Here is a 16,764-nt window from a genome sequence, read left to right on the forward strand (position 1 = left end):
CATGCCCTAAAATGCCAAGAGGGCGCGCGAAGGTCACGTGCGTTGGTGGTCAGCGCGCGCATCGCCTGCCCCGGAAGCGGTAGGCGCGCAGCGCGGCTGGGTGCTAAGATGGCGGCGGCGTGAGTTGCATGTTGTGTGAGGTTCCTGGGGCCGCCGCGTCGCTCGGGGCCCGCCATGGCCGTCACCATCACGCTCAAAACGCTGCAGCAGCAGACCTTCAAGATCCGCATGGAGCCTGATGAGACGGTGCGGGCCGGGCCGGAGCCCGGGGGCGGGAGCGACGGGTGCCAGGGGTGGGGTGGGGGCAGGGAGGCCGGGATCCCAACGGGAGGGGTAGGGAGCATGGCTCGGGCCCAGCCCTGCCCTTCCCCCCCAGCCTGTCGGACTTTCCAGGACCCCCCACCATGGTCCCTGGCCCAGCCCCTGGCGGCTCGGGCGGCGCTCTTGGCCAGCTCTCCGGGCAAGGCCCCACCCCCGGGGCGCCCGCCAGGCCCCGACTCCGATGTCAGCGCTCTCGCGGGACGCGGGAGCCCCCAGGCTTTAGGTTCCCGGGCAGGCCAAGCTCTCGGGAACTGGGGGTCCGCATTCCCAGCTTTGCAGGCGTCTCCTCTGGACGTTGGTGGGCGAATCTGGGAGTAATAACGAGGAGATGCTGAGCAGTAGCGACAGCGGCGATGATAGTGATAATAAACGGTCTCAGTCTTAATAGTTTTGGTGGTCTGTGTTTGTTGGCCGTTTATTTCTTATCAGTCACTGAGCGTGTTAGTGTTTTGCTGATGTGCAAAATGGGGCTGTCATTTGGGAACTCTGACTCTTCGAATTTTACAGATGTGGAAACCTAGGGGTTAAAGAACTTTGCCACGGTCACATAAAACATGGAATGGCAGAGCTGGGATTCAAATCGGTTCGGCCTCATGTGAGAGCCCGAAGTCTAAACATTGTGCTGCCTTTTTAGCTGAGAGGAGAATTAGGACTTAATGGAACCATATTGAATATCAAATTGTATACTTGGCACTTTTTGCACACCTACCCTACGAGAAAGACACTGAAGTCCACTTTTTTTTTTTTTTTTCTTGAGACAGTGCCCTTCTGTTGCTCAGATTGGAGTGCAGTGCGCTGATCATAGCTCACCATAACCTCAAATTCTTGGGCTTGGGCTGGGTGCAGTGGCTCACAGCTGTAATCCTAGCACTTTGGGAAGCCTAGGCGGGAGGATCACCTGAGGTCAGGAGTTTGAGACCAGCCTGGGTGCGAGACCCTCTCTGTACAAAACAGAAAAATTAGCTGGGCATGGTGGTGTGTGCCTATAGTCCCAGCTACTTGGGAGACTGAGGCAGGAGGATCACTTGAGCCCAGGAATTTGAGGTTGCAGGGAGCTATGATGACACCACTGCACTCTAGCCCAGGTAACAGAGTGAAACTGTCTCTAAAAAAAAAAATTGGGGGGCTCAAACAATCCTCCTGTCTCAGCCTCTGGAGTAGGTGGGACTACAGGTGCACACCACCGTGCCTGGCTAATTTTTCTATTTTTCATAGAGATGAAGTTGGCCACGTTGCTCACTCTGGTCTCTAATTCCTGGTGGCCTCCCAAAGTGTTGATTACAGCCATAAGCCACCATGCCTGGCCTTTAAGTGCACTTTTTGTAGAAAAGGAAACATTTTTTTGATCAGCTCAACTGTTTGACTTTGGACAAGTTATTTAACCTCTCTGTTCTTCAGTTTTCTCAAATATAAAATGAGGCCAATGATACCTATTTTATAGAATTACGAAGCTTAAAAAGAATATATATACATTTACTGTAGCTAACTATCAACTTAGAATGCCCTCAGTAAACACTGATCACTGTTACTGTCGAAGGTCACCAGTGTGGAAATGGGGTGCCCTCCTTTTTGCTCTTTATTTCTTATACTTTACACCACCTAAGTTACTAACCTGCTTTTCTTCTCACATTAGTGTTCTCTCCCTGAGAACAGAGACTTATATTTTGTTCCCTGTGATGCTTCTCCTCCTTGCCATCCCGGCTTGCAGGCTCTGCCTCCTAAACTAGAAGGGAAGAGAATTTGGGGTTTGCAATGATTGTGTGTACCCCTCCATTCAGGTGAAGGTGTTAAAGGAGAAGATAGAAGCTGAGAAGGGTCGTGACGCTTTCCCTGTGGCTGGACAGAAACTCATCTATGCTGGCAAGATCCTTAGCGATGATGTCCCCATTAGGGACTATCGCATCGATGAGAAGAACTTTGTGGTTGTCATGGTGACCAAGGTGGGTGACATGTGCTAGCTAGGAGGGTGGGTGGATTAGCCCGGCAGCTGGCAGAGAGCCTGTGTGCCCAGGAGAGATTAGCTATGAGGAAGGCGGGGCCACAACAAGGCAGGATGTTGGGGTCTGATAGGGATACTGACACCAGCTCCCTTTTTCTTGCTGTCACAGGCCAAAGCTGGCCAGTGTACCTCAGCACCCCCAGAGGCTTCACCCACTGCTACTCTGGAGACCTCCACTTCCTTCCTGCCTGTCCCTGCCTCAGGCATGTCCCATTCCTCACCTACCGCCAGAGAGGACAAGAGTCCGTCAGAGGAAACGGCCCCTACGATGTCCCCAGAGTCTGTGTCAGGGTAAGGCAAGGGCAGCGGCCTCAGCTTGGGCCCTGGTGTCCCAGCACATTCCAGCGCCCACACACGGTGGTCCCACACACCTGGAGGGAGGGCAAGCCACCAGAAGCCAGGGTCCGATTTCTCTCTCTTGAATTTGCAGCTCTGTTCCCTCTTCAGGTAGCAGCGGGCGAGATGAAGACGCGGCCTCCACGCTAGGTGGGTGGGTGGTCCCCAGGGCAGAGGCAACTGGGTGCTCCAGCCATCAGTTGGGCCTTGTCTGTGTGCGGGAGGGCCTGGGAGCTGCCCATCCCTCTTCTTGGTGACCCAGGTCTTGCTGCTCTTCCACAGTGACTGGCTCTGAGTATGAGACGATGCTGACGGAGATCATGTCCATGGGCTACGAGCGGGAGCGGGTGGTGGCCGCCCTGAGAGCCAGCTACAACAACCCCCACCGAGCTGTGGAGTACCTACTCACGGTGAGGTGGGGCCACCGCCTCCTCGGGAGGCCTTGAGGGAGTCCCTGGGCCTCAGTGCCGTGCTGGGCACTTGGGGAGGAAAACCTGCTCTGAAAAGCCTTTGGGTAGTGGTTCCAGCCACTAAAGGCTTCCTATAGGAGGCTGGCCGTGCATGGGGGGTGGGCCGATGAAGGGCAGGGCCAAGGCCTCCCCTGTTTCCTGCCGGAGCATGGAGGGAGTTAGTGGGAGGTCTGTGCATTAGAGCTGAATAGGACCCCTGACAGGGAATTCCTGGAAGTCCCGAGCCAGAACACGGTTCTGTCCAGGAGAGCCAGGTGTCTGAGCAGCCGGCTACAGAAGCAGGTGAGCAGGCGGGAGCTGTACACATGGGGTGTCTGCTCACAAGGCACCAGACTCCCCACCCCCTGGGAGCCTGGCATGATGTCTGACCACACCCTTTCCTGCTGCTAGCGGGAGAGAACCCCCTGGAGTTCCTGCGAGACCAGCCCCAGTTCCAGAACATGCGGCAGGTGATCCAGCAGAACCCAGCGCTGCTGCCTGCTCTGCTCCAGCAGCTGGGCCAGGAGAACCCTCAGCTTTTGCAGGTGCGGTCCCAGGGGCAGAAGGAGCCAGGGCGGGCACCATTTCCCTGCCCTGCAGGCACCACAGCCCACATGTATAGTTTTCTATGCCAGGACAGACTCTCTGTGACCCATGTTTCTTGTGACCTGTTTTGTAACCCCCTGTGAGGTATGGGTGCTGTTAATAGCACACACCACAGAGGACACCGGAGGCTCAGGGCAGCCTGCCCTGCCCAGAGTCGTGCAGCTGGTGGAGTATGTCTGGGGCCTGGGCCTGGGCTCTGGCTCCAGCTCCACATACAGCTGACACTGTGTAAATGTCTGTAAGATTCCGTGGCAGCACCCAGAACAGCCGTATCCCAGTTGGCTCTGGGACCACTGTGCTCAGTGAGTGCAGTTCCATCCTGCCCTTGAAGGTTCACAGGCAGAGTGGGTGCAAGCAGGGTCCTCGGGGCCCAGAGGAGTATAGCACATTCCCCCAGGTCCTCTGTGAAATGTCCCCCTCTCCTGGCTTGGGACCCACCATCTGCTGTTTCTCCCCTCGATTCTCTGTTCCTCGTGCCGTCTCCTGCCCACCTCTCCTTTTCATCCGCACTCAGTGCTCCTCCTGGGGGCCTCAGTCCGTGTGGTCACTCCTGGATGTGTGTGAGCAACCTAGGCTTCACTGAACACCACACTCACCTGTAGCCAACTTGACATCTCTGTGAAAGTGCTTTTTAGGCTAGACATGGGGCCAGGTGACTGAAAAAGCACTTTCTTGTTTGATATAGACAAAAGGAGAGAAGGTTGTTAGCAGAACCTCCAGATACCCAACACCTGGATAGGTTAACCTTCCTAAAAGATACGCAGATCGTGTCCTTTCCCCACTTCACCGTCCCCACCATGGCTTCCCGTTGCACCAGAGCAAAGTGGGTCTGGCTCTGGCTCTGGCTCCGACTCCGACTCCGGCCTTCCCCTCTGGTCTCATCTTTTGCTGCTCCCCCCTTCCTTGTTTTACTCTGTTCTTGCCTGTGAGTCTTCTGTTTTTGGGATTTGCCCAATGCATCCACCCCCAGGGCCTTTGCACTTGCTGTCTGTGCTACCTGGAGGAACCCTTCCCCTCCCCATCCCACAGACTGCAGGCCCCTCTCCCTGGCCCTCAGCATCTTTCTGGCCCAACTTCTACAGTTGTCTAGTCTGTTTATTTGCTCACTTACAGCCTGTTAGCTCCACGGGGGGGGGGGGGGGGGGGGTGTATCCCCCCTGCTGTGTTGCTGTGTTTGGCCGATAGAGCAGCACTATTTGCTGACTGAATGAAAAAATAAGGGCTGTGATGGCGACCTGGGGAGAGGGGACAAGGGCTATGGCGCCATCCCTTCCCCTTTTTCTCCCACAGCAAATTAGCCGGCACCAGGAGCAGTTCATCCAGATGCTGAATGAACCCCCCGGGGAGCTGGCAGACATCTCAGATGTGGAAGGTGAGGTGGGCGCCATAGGTGAGGAGGCTCCACAGATGAACTACATCCAGGTGACGCCGCAGGAGAAAGAAGCTATAGAGAGGGTAAGAGGCCTGGCCAAGGGGTGACTGCAGGGGTGGGTGGGGTACCCCCACACCACCTGCTTATAACTGCCCATGTCTTCCCACAGTTGAAGGCCCTGGGCTTCCCAGAAAGCCTGGTGATCCAGGCCTACTTCGCGTGTGAAAAAAACGAGAACTTGGCCGCCAACTTTCTCCTGAGTCAGAACTTTGATGATGAGTGATGCCAGGAGGCATCAGGCTGCCCACTACCCCCCACCCCACTCCCACTCCACGAAAGTTTTATAAAAGAAAAAATATATATATATTCATGTTTATTTAAGAAGTGGAAAAAAATCAAAAACTTTAAAAAAAGAAAAACCAAACACCCCAGCTTCCCATCCTCCAAGAGTGGCCTTCATTCCCATCTCGGTCTAAGAAGATCCGGGCCAGACAGCTGTCCCTGTCCTCCTCCCCAGCCCAGCCTGCTCAAAGGAGCTGGCAGGACCAGGAGGCGACAGATGGGCCCCTCTTGGCCTCTGTCCCAGCTCCCTGCAGCCAGATGGAGAGGCGGCTGCTTGCTTACCCATCCCCTGACAGAGCCCCTGAGGACCCCCTACCCCACCCCCTTCCAGGATGAGGGGAAGCTGGAGCCCCAAATTTCAATCCTCCATTGGAGTGGCCCAAATCTTTCCATCTGGGGTGAGCCCTGAAAGGCCCAAGGCCTCCCCAGCCTGGCCTTGGCCTCCAGCTTGGAGAAGGGGTAACATCAGCTCAATGTCAAAGCCACCCCCACCCTAGAACAGAACCGTGTCTCTGATAAAGGTTTTAAAGTGAATAAAGTTTTAAAAACCAGCCCTATGATCTGTGCCTGCTGGGGAGTCCCACACCAGCTTGTCTGGGTCTGGGGCCTAGTTGGGCACAGGCAATATGGGAATGCCGAGAAGGGGAGAGGAGTCTGTTAGCCCCTGCAGATTGGGGCTCCCAGTATCTCCTCCCCCCTGGAAGTTGTCACATTCCCAGGCAGTGTGCCCCAGCCCCAGTTCAGCCTTGTAAGGGCTACTTCTCCTCACCTCCACCATCCTCACCAGTCTTGTTTTGGCTACACTTCCCCCCTGGTAATTGGCTAATTACTGGAGATTAATGTTGGTAAACAGAAGCTTTCTTCTCTTCTGCCATCTGCTCCTCCATTATTTGCCCATCGTATTCCCCTTTCTCTCCCCCGAAAGTCCCAGTCAGTTGGCATGGCCTAGAGTCCCCATGTAAGCAGAGCTGGGTGGGGGATTGCCCAGCCCCAGGTGCTGGGGTAGGAAGCAGAGGGCTTGGAGGCGCACCTTGAGAAAGGATGCAGAGCTCTTCGGGAGACTTGTCAGGTGGCAGGCTTTATTGGGAAAGGACAAAGCTCAGGAGCTGGGTGCCCCAGAGGCTGCTGGGTCCTGGGCCGCAGCAGCTTCCATTGCAGCAGCTCTTGCCTCCTTCTTCTTTCTTTGTTTTTCGTCCTTGAGGTGTTTGCGTTGCTGCTTCTCTAGGTCCTGCAACAGCTCCTGAAAGCGGGCACTCCTTGGGTCCACGTGGTAGCCCAGGCGCTCCTGGGCCTCAGCCTGGAGCCGAGCCCTCCTCTCCTTGTCTGCCTGTGCCTTCTCCCAGCGCTCCCGCTGCTGCTGCCGCCAGTTCTCAATCATCTGTGGCATCTTGGCCATGCACTCTGCAATGCGCTGCTCCCTGCAGGGGAAGGAGGGTGGGCCGTGAGGACAGCCACATTCAGCCAGGGCAGAGCACATCCACCCACATCCTACCCACAGACCTTTGCCCACAGCTACCTCTCCCAACTCCCCCATGGAGATTTTTTAAAAACTGGGAGTGGGGGGCAGTGGGAAGAAGACTAATCACTGCCATTCACTGTCAGGAAAGGTCCTTGACAAGTAAAGAAATAGGAAGAGATGAAGAGATAGTTACTTGTGCATGAACTTGATCACAGGGTGGGTTAAGTTCTCAGGGGCCAAGGCCAAGTCAATTCAACATTTCACTGAGCTATCAGCTGAGCCATCTGAGTGCCACACACCATGCTGGGCAACTCCTATAGATAACCTGCTCCATTCCACAGACATCACAGAGCACCTACTGTATGCCAGGCCCAATTCTAGGCACAGGAAGGAAAGCAAGAAAGGCATTTCCCTCCAATCCTATGAGTTTGTAGGTACCAGTCACAGCCCCATTTTTAAGGATAAGAAAAGTGAAGCTCTCGGGTGTAAACGGGTGGGGGGGAAGTAAAGCTGGAAGAATTAAACCCTATGTCAGGGTCACCCAGGTGGGAAGGGGTAGATGGGAGATCCTGCTCCACCTTGCCCTGCCTGAGTGACTCCACCTCCCCAAGGCCCGTTTTCTCATCTCTAAAATGAGGGTACTCATTGGATGGGGTGTGCACTGTCTGGGGGTGATGGTCACACTTGAAGCTCTGACTCTGCTGGGGCAAAGGCAATACATGTAACCTAAACATTTATACCCCCGAAATATGCTGAAATAAAAAATAAACAATCAAATGAGGGCAATCCCCCCTTGTCTTAAGGCACTGGGAAAACAAGAAGTTTAAACACCAGGAACACAAGAGCTGCTCTCCCCCCACCCAGAAGTGGCACCCTCTGGATGACCTTGGTCTTCTATTCTTCCCTCAAATGTAATCCTTCAGATATGCCTCCAAATCCAGCCTCTCTGCTTGGTTCCAGGCCCCATGACCTCCCTGCCCTCACTTCCCATTTTTCCCAGCCACACTGGTCTCCTGGCTGTTCCTTAAGGCACATCCTACCTCAGGGCCCCTGCACTGGCTGTTCACTCTACCAGCAATGTCCTCCCCGAGATCCCCCAAGGCTATGTCTGGGTTACTTAGGTCTCCGCTTAAACATCACCTCCTCAGGGAGGCCTGAGAACTCCAAGTTGCCCTCAAGCACGCACTCTTCACCCTGTTTTATAAATATCTTCCTGGTGGTCCTCTTTTGCCCTCTGAAATTATCTTGCCTGTTTCGTTCCCTTCTGGGACCGGGCATTGCATACTGTAAGCGCTCAGTAAAGATTTGCTGATGAATGATTAAATGGACTTACTTAGGGTTTGTTTTGCAGCGGGGTGAGTATGCACGTAAACCTACAGCATGCAGAGCCCACGGCTGCCTGCACACACGCACCTGTCCCGACGCTTCTGGTCCTCGGCCAGCTGCTGCACTCGCAGCGACTCCTGCATGGCTGCCAGGCTCGGGTACCACTCGCGCTCCTCGGCCTCCAGCTCGCGCAGCTGCTCCCACGACGGCCACAGCGAACTCGGGGCCACCCCCGAGGCGTCTCCGTGACGCCCGAACTGCTTGGCCGCGTGGCGCGGCCCCAGCTGCCAGCGCGGGGTCAGCAGGTCCTCCGGGTCTGGCCACCAGGGTCCCGGCGAGCGGCGCGGGGGCGGCGGCGCCCGGTAGCCACGGAAGCCCGGGCCCAAGGTCGCCGCCAGCCCAAGCAGGCTACGCACTTGTCTCACGGGCGCCACCATCTCGGCCGTGCGGGGTCCTCACGGGCCGGCCGGGCTGTCCGCGGCACTGCCTGAGCGCTACGTCCGACGGGGCCCCGGCTGGGCGCCTCTGCAGCCTCAGTTCGGGGAGGCGGGAGAAGGAGATAATAAATAGTTCATACACCTTCAAGTTTAGCTTTACATTTTATTTAAGCAGTTATTTATTAAAAACCTAATTTTAATTTTAGATATTTAAAATACCATTTAGGGCTAGGTACGGTGGCTCACGCCTGTAATCCCAGGACTTGGGGAGGCCGAGGCAGGAGGATCACTTAAGGCCAGGAGTTCGAGACCAGCCTGAGCAAGGTAGTGAGACACCACCCACCCCTCCCCACAGACTCTACAAAAAATTTAAAAATTAGCAGAGTGTGGTGACAGGCACCTTCTGTTCCAGCTACTCGGAAGGCTGGGCCAGGAGGATTGCTTGAGACCAAGCGAATCCCTGTCTCTAAATAAATAAATAGCATTTACATTTTTATTTTAAAATTTAAATGTTTTAAATTTTATTTTAAACAATATAAATACGTATTTAAAACAAATATTTTGATTTTAAGTTCTATCTACATTACTTCCTATTTTAATTTAAATATTTAAAATCCATTATAGATATTTGTTTGTTAGAACATTTATATTTTATTATTATTATTATTTTTTTGAGATGGGGTCTTGCTCTTTTGCCCAGGCTGGAGTGCAGTGGCATCATCATAGCTCACTGCAGCCTCAAACTCCTGGGCTCAAGTGATCCTCCTGCCTCAGCCTCCCCAGTAGCTGGGACTACAGGTGTATGCCACCACACCCAGCTCATTTAAAAAAAATTTTTTTAGAGATGGCGTCTTGCCATGTTGCCTAGGCTGGTCTCAAACACCTGGCCTCAAGTGATCCTCATGCCTTGGCCTCCTAAAGTGCTGGGATTACAGGCATGAGCCACCACTGAAGGGACATAGTTGAGGCCTCTTTGGAAAATACAATCTGCTGTCACTGGTCCACAGTGTAAAATACATTTTCTTATTGTATTTAGTGGGGGGAAAAAATTGAAAAAAATCTCTGCTTCATATTGCCCATGGTATGAATAAACTATAATTATTCCATCAGCCTGTTTTAATAGGCATTTAAGCTGTTTCCAATCTTTCTTGATTGCAGAAATGATGCTGCAGTGAATCTCCCTGTCTCAATGTGGGTATGAGGAAGTTTCCCTGGGGCGCATGCTCAACAAATGCAAGTCTTTTCCCATGGTTTGCTGAGGGCCAGATAGCCAGTATATGGAAGGGCCAATGAATGAAGGGGATTGAGGGAGGAAGTGAAATGAAGAGCTTTAGGCAGAGGCCAGCCATGCAGGCCTTATAGGCCATGGTGAGGGGTTTGGGTTTTATTCTAAGGCAATAGAGAGCCATGGGAGGTCTTTGAGTGAGGACTGATGGATATGATTTACAATTCTCCTCTGGCTGCTGAACAGAAAAAGACATTGAGTGAGTCTATTTGTAGAAGCAGGAAAAGCCATTAAGAAGTGGAAGGGGGCCAGGCGAGGTGGCTCATGCCTGTAATCCTAATACTCTGGGAGGCTGAGGCGGGAGGATCACTTGAGGTCAGGAGCAAGAGCAAGACCTCATCTCTACCAAAAATAGAAAAATTAGCTGGGCACGGTGGCACATGCCTGTAGTCCCAGCTACTCGGGAGGCTGAGGCAGGAGGATCGCTTGAGCCCAGAAGTTTGAGGTTGCTATGAGTTATGATGACACCACTGCACTTTATCCCAGGCAACAGAGCAAGACACTGTCTCCAAATAAATAAATAAATAGAACAAAATAAAATGCCACAAATCTTTCTATTAAAAAGGGTGCAGAAGAGAAAGATGAAGCTTTTCTTGCCTCCTATGGTGCTTAGAAGAGAACAATCTTGAAATCAGAAGGCTGCAGGTTCCCCACCCCTGGCAGCACTCTGATGTCAAACCAGCCTGGGTTGAGTTTCAGCTATGGCCCAGGGCTCTGCATACAGCAGGTGCCAACTGGTGCTGGAAAAGGGGCTTTCTGAGGGCAGGCATTAAATTAAGGTAAATTTCACACAAGATAAAATTAACTAATTTAGCCAGGCATGGTGGCAAGTGCCTGTAGTCCCAGCTACTTGGGAGGCTGAGGCAGGAGGATCGTTTGAGTCCAGGAACATAGTGAGACTTTGTCTCAAAAAAGAAAGAAATTGGTTATGGAGAAATAAACTTAGGGTATGTATGTACAGAGGAATAGTCTTCAGCAGTGAAAATGAAGGAACATGATATGGAGGAAAGATGATAGTTACAAAGATGCATACATGATGATACCATGTATATTAAGTTTAAAACACACAGAGCAATTCTATGTATCTTTTTTTAAAAACAATCTTCCCATTCTCAAACTTAAAGAGCTTCTGCACTCTTGCATAGCTGCATAGTATTATGGGGTTGTACCTAGGGAGATTGGAAAATAAGAATAAACGAGTGTGGGTGGAGGGAGTGTGGAAAGGGGAGAGGGTGTGGGGGGACGCGGAATGGGGAGGTAATGGAGGCAGGTCGTGCAGGGCTTGGTGGGCCTTGAGAAGGACTTTGGCTTTTGTCTCTACGGACATGGGAGCCATGGAGGGTTCTGAGCAGAGGAGGGACGTGACCCGACTCAGGTGCTCACAGGCGCCCTCTGGCCGCTGTTGGAGGAATAGAATGTGGGGGGTGAGGGCAGGAGCCCGCCGACCTGGGCGGAGGAGAGTGCATTGATCAGGAGCAGGTGAGAAGCGGACGGATTGCGAGTAGATTCTGAAATGGACCAGACTTGCTGTCATATAGGATTGGGGGCGGAGGGGAGGAGTCAGGAAGAGAGGGGTCAAGGATGCTGCAAAGTTTGGAGCCTGAGCACCTGGCAGGACGGGGCTGCCGTTAACTGGGACTAGAGGACAGAGGAAGGACATGCTGGGGGACTTCCAGCAGCTAGGGTGGAGCGGGGGCGCTGAGTCGGAGGCACCCACGCGCCTCTAGGTGGGGCGTCTGCGAGACAGGTGTTCTGGGCGCTGCCGCCGCGCAGTCCCGGGAGCCGCCGCCAGAGGGCGAGCGCGTCCCACCGCTGCGCGGAGGGAAGAGCGCGGGAAGGGCCGGCCCGGCAGCTTCTCACGGCCCGCGGCGGCCTCGCAGCTCCTCACCTGGGTGTGAGATGGAGGTCGGCGAGGTGCCAGGACCGGCCCAGGACCCCCCACCCCCAGGCGGCGCCTCGGAGGCCCCAAAGCCTGGAACGTGGCTCCTACCCACTTTATGTACTTCCAGCCCTCCAACCTCTACCCCCCACCTGGCTGTTCCCAGCAACATGCCATTTCTGAGAGGCCTTCCCTGACCACCCTGGAGACAGGATCCCCGGCCCCGACCCCCATGTGAGGCACATCCCATTTTAATATCTTCTTAACACAAGGCTGTGAAATCAACTTACCTGTCTTTTATTGTCTGTTTTCTGCACAATGTAAAATCCAAGGCGAGGACTCACTTTCTGGCCTATGTTAGGTGTTAAAGGAAAAAAAAAAAAACTGCAGCAATAACCTTGTTTCCTTGTTTTAATTGAGGCAAGGTCTTGCTCTGTCACCCAGGCTGGAGTGTGATCATAGCTCACGGCAGCCTCCAACTCCTGGGCTCAAGTGATCCTCCTGCCTCAGCCTCCTAAGTAGACTGGCCTTGAACTCCTGGACTCAAGTGATCCTTCTGCCTGGGCCTCCCAAAGTGCTAGGATTACAGGTGTGAGCCACCACACCTGTAATGTTAATCATAGTGATTCATGGTGCTACTGTGCATCAGCCTGTTTTAAGCTCCTTACATAAATTATGTCCTTGAGTTCTCAGAACAACCCTATAAGGTAAGAACTAAGGAAGCTGAGGCCCAGAGTGGTTAAGGGATTTGCCCAAGGTTGCACAGCCAGGAAGTTGCAATGCTGAGTTGGAAATCCAAGAAGCCCAGCTGCACAGTGTGATTTTGCTAAACAGATGAATGGGGTCTCAGGGCTAGAAAAGCAGCCACTCAAGGCTTCAGGCATTGTGCTCCTGTCCCCAGACCTGTCTTTCCTGGTCACCACAACGCACACACCACAGGCTCAGCCCCCGTGTCCCCCACTGGGCTGGGAGGAGGTGTGGGAACCCAACACATTTGGGTTTACTTTTTTTCTCCCCCGCTGTGGGTTTACAGAGGCACCGCCCAGACTGCCCAGGTGGAGGCAAGTGATTAAAAGCCGGTCCGGAGCACCCAGACTCCACTCACCAGACAGCAGGGTCAACTGCCCAGGACCCTGAGCCCTGTCCCAGACTGACAGACGGACGCACAGACAGGCAGATGCTCCTTGGCCGGCTAGCCGCTCTCCTGAGCCTGCTTAGTGGGGTCCCACTGCCCACGGGCTCTGGGGGGCCTGGACTCCAGCCCTGGGCTGCAGCCAAGCAGACCTGGGCTCTGGACCGAGGGGCTCCGGCCCCCCAGGTGCCAGCCTCTGCCCTTGGCAGCTGGAAGGCCTTCTTGGGCCTGCAGAAAACCAGGCGGCAGGAGACAGACACGCTGCAGCATAGGCAGGAAGTGGCCACTGCCCTGTCTCTGCCACTGGACCCTCAGGAAGCGACCCAGGAGATGTGTAAGGCTGTGCCCTTCATTCAGGTGAGCGGGTGGCTATCAGGAGAAGGAGAGGGCTGGGCCTCAGCATTGGCAGAGACCACGTGTCCCCAGACAGATTTCAGTTCAAGTTCTGTATCCTCCACCTAAATGTCTCTGAGCCTCAGTTTCCTCCCATGTAAAATAGGGCATAAGCCTCTCCCATGGGTGGGGTGGGCGCAGTTGTCTCCATCCTAGTCTAGCCATCACCACCCTCCCTCCCCAAGTCTAATTTTCCATTCAGGAGCCAGAGGGTGCCTATGAACACCTGAGTTGGGTCACATCTCTCTTCCCCTCAGAACCCTCCATGGCTCCCACCTCATTCCGAATAAAAGCCCAAGTCTTCCTCATAGCCCACAAGGTCCTGCCCTCTTGGACCCTGTTACCTCCCTGATTTGACCTCCTCCCACTTTCTCCCTCACTTACTTCACCCCTAACACACCAGCCTCTCTTTCCTCAGACACACCAACTTTCTATTCACCCCAGGACATTTGCACTGGCTGTGCCTTATGGCTCAAGTGCTCTTCTTCCAGGCAGACAGCCTATGGCCCTTTCTCTCACTTCCTTCAGATTTTTACTCAAATGTCGATTGTTTAAAAATGTGGGCCAGGCGTGATGGCTCAGGCCTGTAATCCTAGCACTTTGGGAGGCAGAGGCAGGAGGATCACTTGAGGCCAGCAGTTCGAGACCAGGTGTATCTGAGTTCAAATCCTGCCTTCATTGCTGATTTCTGGGTGACTGAGGGTGGGTCAGTCACCTTCCCTTCCCTGGGTCTCAAATGAAGTTAATAATAGTGGAAGATTCATGCCAAGTGCTTGAGATCCTGCCCAGCAGGGCCAGGGCATCAGTTCCCAAGACCCCTTGGCTCAGTCTTTGCTCAGCAAACCTTCACTGAATCTGGTTTTTGTTTTTGTTTTTGTAGAGACAGAGTCTTGCTCTGCCACCCAGGCTTGCAATCATATCATAGCTCACTGCAGCCTCCAACTCTGGACTCAAGGGATCCTCCTGCCTCAGCCTACCTCCCAAGTAGCTGGGACTATAAGTGCTCACCACCACGCCCAGCTAATTTTTAAAATATTTTTGCAGAGATGGGGTCTTGCTATGTTGCCCAGGCTGGTCTTGAACTACTGACTGCAAGTGATCCTCCTGCCTTAGGACTCCCAAAGTGCTGGGATTACAGGAGTGAGCCATCATGTCTGGACAAAGCTAACATTTATTGAGCACCAACTGTGTGCCAGGCAATGGGCTCCTGCAATACTGCTATCCCTCAGCCTTGGTGGTGATAGCGGCTTCCTACTGGTGCCAATCCTTAGCCCACCTTATCATCACCGCTTACTTGGTGTTTCAGCCCTGCTCTTCCTTGGGTAGCAAATTCCCTGAATTAATCTTCTCAGATGAAAGCCCCAGAGTGATTTGTTCTTTTCCTAGTTGAACTTCAGTGATTTTACAGGTGAGGAAACAGAGGTCCAGAGAGGTTGAGAAATTTGCTCCAGGCCACACAGCCAAGAGATGGCAGAGTCAGGATTTGAACCCAAGCAGCCTGGCTCCAGCACCTTGCCTCTCAGGGTGGGGTGGATGAAGTGAGCAGGCAACTATTCTTAACACTGTGGCCCCAGACTCCACTGCCCTGACCTGTGTCCCTGCCTCTGGCTGCAGGTTGTCTCCCGACCTGGCTGCACGGCCGCCCACCTCCGCAATCACCTCTGCTTTGGCCACTGCTCCTCCCTGTACGTCCCCAGCTCGGACGCCACCCCGATAGTCCTCTGCAACAGCTGTGGGCCCTCCCGCAAGCGCTGGGCACCCGTGGTCCTGTGGTGTCGCAGCAGCAGCCCAGCCGCCCGTTGGCGGGTGAAGATATCCACCATGCTGGTCGAGGGGTGTCAGTGCAGCCCGAAGACATGAGCCATGCATCGCAGAGGCGCACCCAGAGACATGCACCTTGGAGAGATGGGGAGAGATGGAGGGAGACACACCAGGAAAGACACCCACCCGAGTGGTGTTCCCTGGGTCAAGAGACCAGGATGAGGCCGGGCGCGGTGGCTCACGCCTGTAATCCTAGCACTCTGGGAGGCCGAGGTGGGTGGATCGCTCGAGGTCAGGAGTTCGAGACCAGCCTCAGCAAGAGTGAGACCCCATCTCTACTAAAAATAGAAAGAAATTATCTGGCCAACTAAAATATATATAGAAAAAATGAGCTGGGCATGGTGGCGCATGCCTGTAGTCCCAGCTACTCAGGAGGCTGAGGCGGTAGGATCGCTTAAGCCCAGGAGTTTGAGGTTGCTGTGAGCTAGGCTGACGCCACGGCACTCACTCTAGCCAGGGCAACAAAGTGACACTCTGTCTCAAAAAAGAAAAAAAAAAAAAAAAAAAAAGAGACCAGGATGCAGGGATAAGTAGACAGGTCCCCAGAGTTCCCACCCTGCTCTGCTCCCAGGCATAGTAGACACAGCCCCAGTCATGGGGATGGACGACTAGTAGTTATAGTGCACTCTTGTTAACCACTTACTGTTTGCCAGGCCCTGTGCTGAGACTTGGATGGGTACTAACTTGTGTAATCCTTGCAGCAGCCCTAGGAGACAGTAGATAACGTCACCCCCTTTTACAGATGAGAAAACCAAGGCCCAGAGAGACAGAGTCACCCACTCAGGGTCACACAGCAGTAAGTGGCACCACCAAGGATTCAAATCCAAGGCAGGGCGGTACCCACACTTAACCACTAGGCTGAACTGCCTCTCACATAATGAGGCAAGACACACTCCCAGCCACAGGAAGGACAGATGGACGTGCCCAGACCAGAAGACACAGTGATGACCCTGTCCTAAGGACACCAAAAACCCAAAGCAGGCAGGCAGACGCAGCTGCTGGGGAAAACCTGGGGTCCCCACGTGTTCCCAGCTGCCTCTTGCCTTGACCGTGGCTGCTGTTACACTCTCATCCCACCCCCACCGAGTCTCCCCACGGCCCTGCATCCAGCACGGCATTCCACAGGAACCATAAATGTTGGCCTGACCCAGCTCTGCGGGGGTGTGTGTGTGTGCCTCCAACTGGGGTTCTATGGAAGTGGGTGGCCCCATGATGGGGTGTGGGGGCACTGGGGGCTCCCTCCCCAGCTGGGGTGCAGGGTCTGCAGCAGGCAAGGGCAGCCTGGCTTTGGGCGGCTGGAACCAGGGCCCTGGCAGATGGGCCCGTCTGGCACAGACGCAGGGACATGTGGCGCTGTCAGTGTTGCCTCCAAATGCCCCCCGGAGCGTGGGGTTGGGGGGCAGCTGGGCCCTTCTCAGCCCTCTTCCTGCTTCAGGAAGGACAGCCCCAGGTGAGGGGAGCTGGAGGGACCCGAGGAAACAGATGGCCCAGCTGGGCGTGGGAGCCTGAGACCCCTGACCCCGAGGACCAGCACCAGAGGATGGGAACGGGCCTGGAGGGCAGCTCCCAAGGCCCCACTTGTAGGGCCCTGGAAGGGAGGGTCATGA

General features: G+C 54.2%; 3 protein-coding genes across 3 annotated transcripts; 2 read left to right on the top strand and 1 right to left on the bottom strand.

The window, feature by feature from the left end:
* Positions 1-26: 26 nt before the first annotated feature.
* On the top strand, positions 27-5,974 carry RAD23A (RAD23 homolog A, nucleotide excision repair protein). Its single transcript, XM_045550396.1, has 9 exons — positions 27-246; positions 2,100-2,261; positions 2,430-2,611; positions 2,751-2,806; positions 2,939-3,066; positions 3,330-3,408; positions 3,517-3,650; positions 5,002-5,166; positions 5,253-5,974. Exons 1-9 carry the CDS (start codon positions 175-177, stop codon positions 5,364-5,366), a joined length of 1,092 nt encoding a protein of 363 aa, XP_045406352.1. The 5' UTR covers positions 27-174; the 3' UTR covers positions 5,367-5,974.
* Positions 5,975-6,484: 510 nt separating this feature from the next.
* GADD45GIP1 (GADD45G interacting protein 1) lies at positions 6,485-8,687 on the bottom strand. Its single transcript, XM_045550408.1, has 2 exons — positions 8,298-8,687; positions 6,485-6,843 (listed from the first exon to the last, which is right to left on the bottom strand). The coding sequence occupies exons 1-2, from the start codon at positions 8,645-8,647 to the stop codon at positions 6,525-6,527; spliced, it is 669 nt and encodes a 222-aa protein (XP_045406364.1). The 5' UTR covers positions 8,648-8,687; the 3' UTR covers positions 6,485-6,524.
* A 4,301-nt stretch (positions 8,688-12,988) lies between these two features.
* On the top strand, positions 12,989-15,196 carry DAND5 (DAN domain BMP antagonist family member 5). The gene is made up of 2 exons (XM_045553014.1): positions 12,989-13,300; positions 14,951-15,196. The coding sequence occupies exons 1-2, from the start codon at positions 12,989-12,991 to the stop codon at positions 15,194-15,196; spliced, it is 558 nt and encodes a 185-aa protein (XP_045408970.1).
* The last annotated feature ends 1,568 nt before the right edge of the window (positions 15,197-16,764 follow it).

Source organism: Lemur catta, chromosome 1 (assembly GCF_020740605.2).
Source record: "Lemur catta isolate mLemCat1 chromosome 1, mLemCat1.pri, whole genome shotgun sequence".
Classification (NCBI taxonomy): domain Eukaryota; kingdom Metazoa; phylum Chordata; class Mammalia; order Primates; family Lemuridae; genus Lemur; species Lemur catta.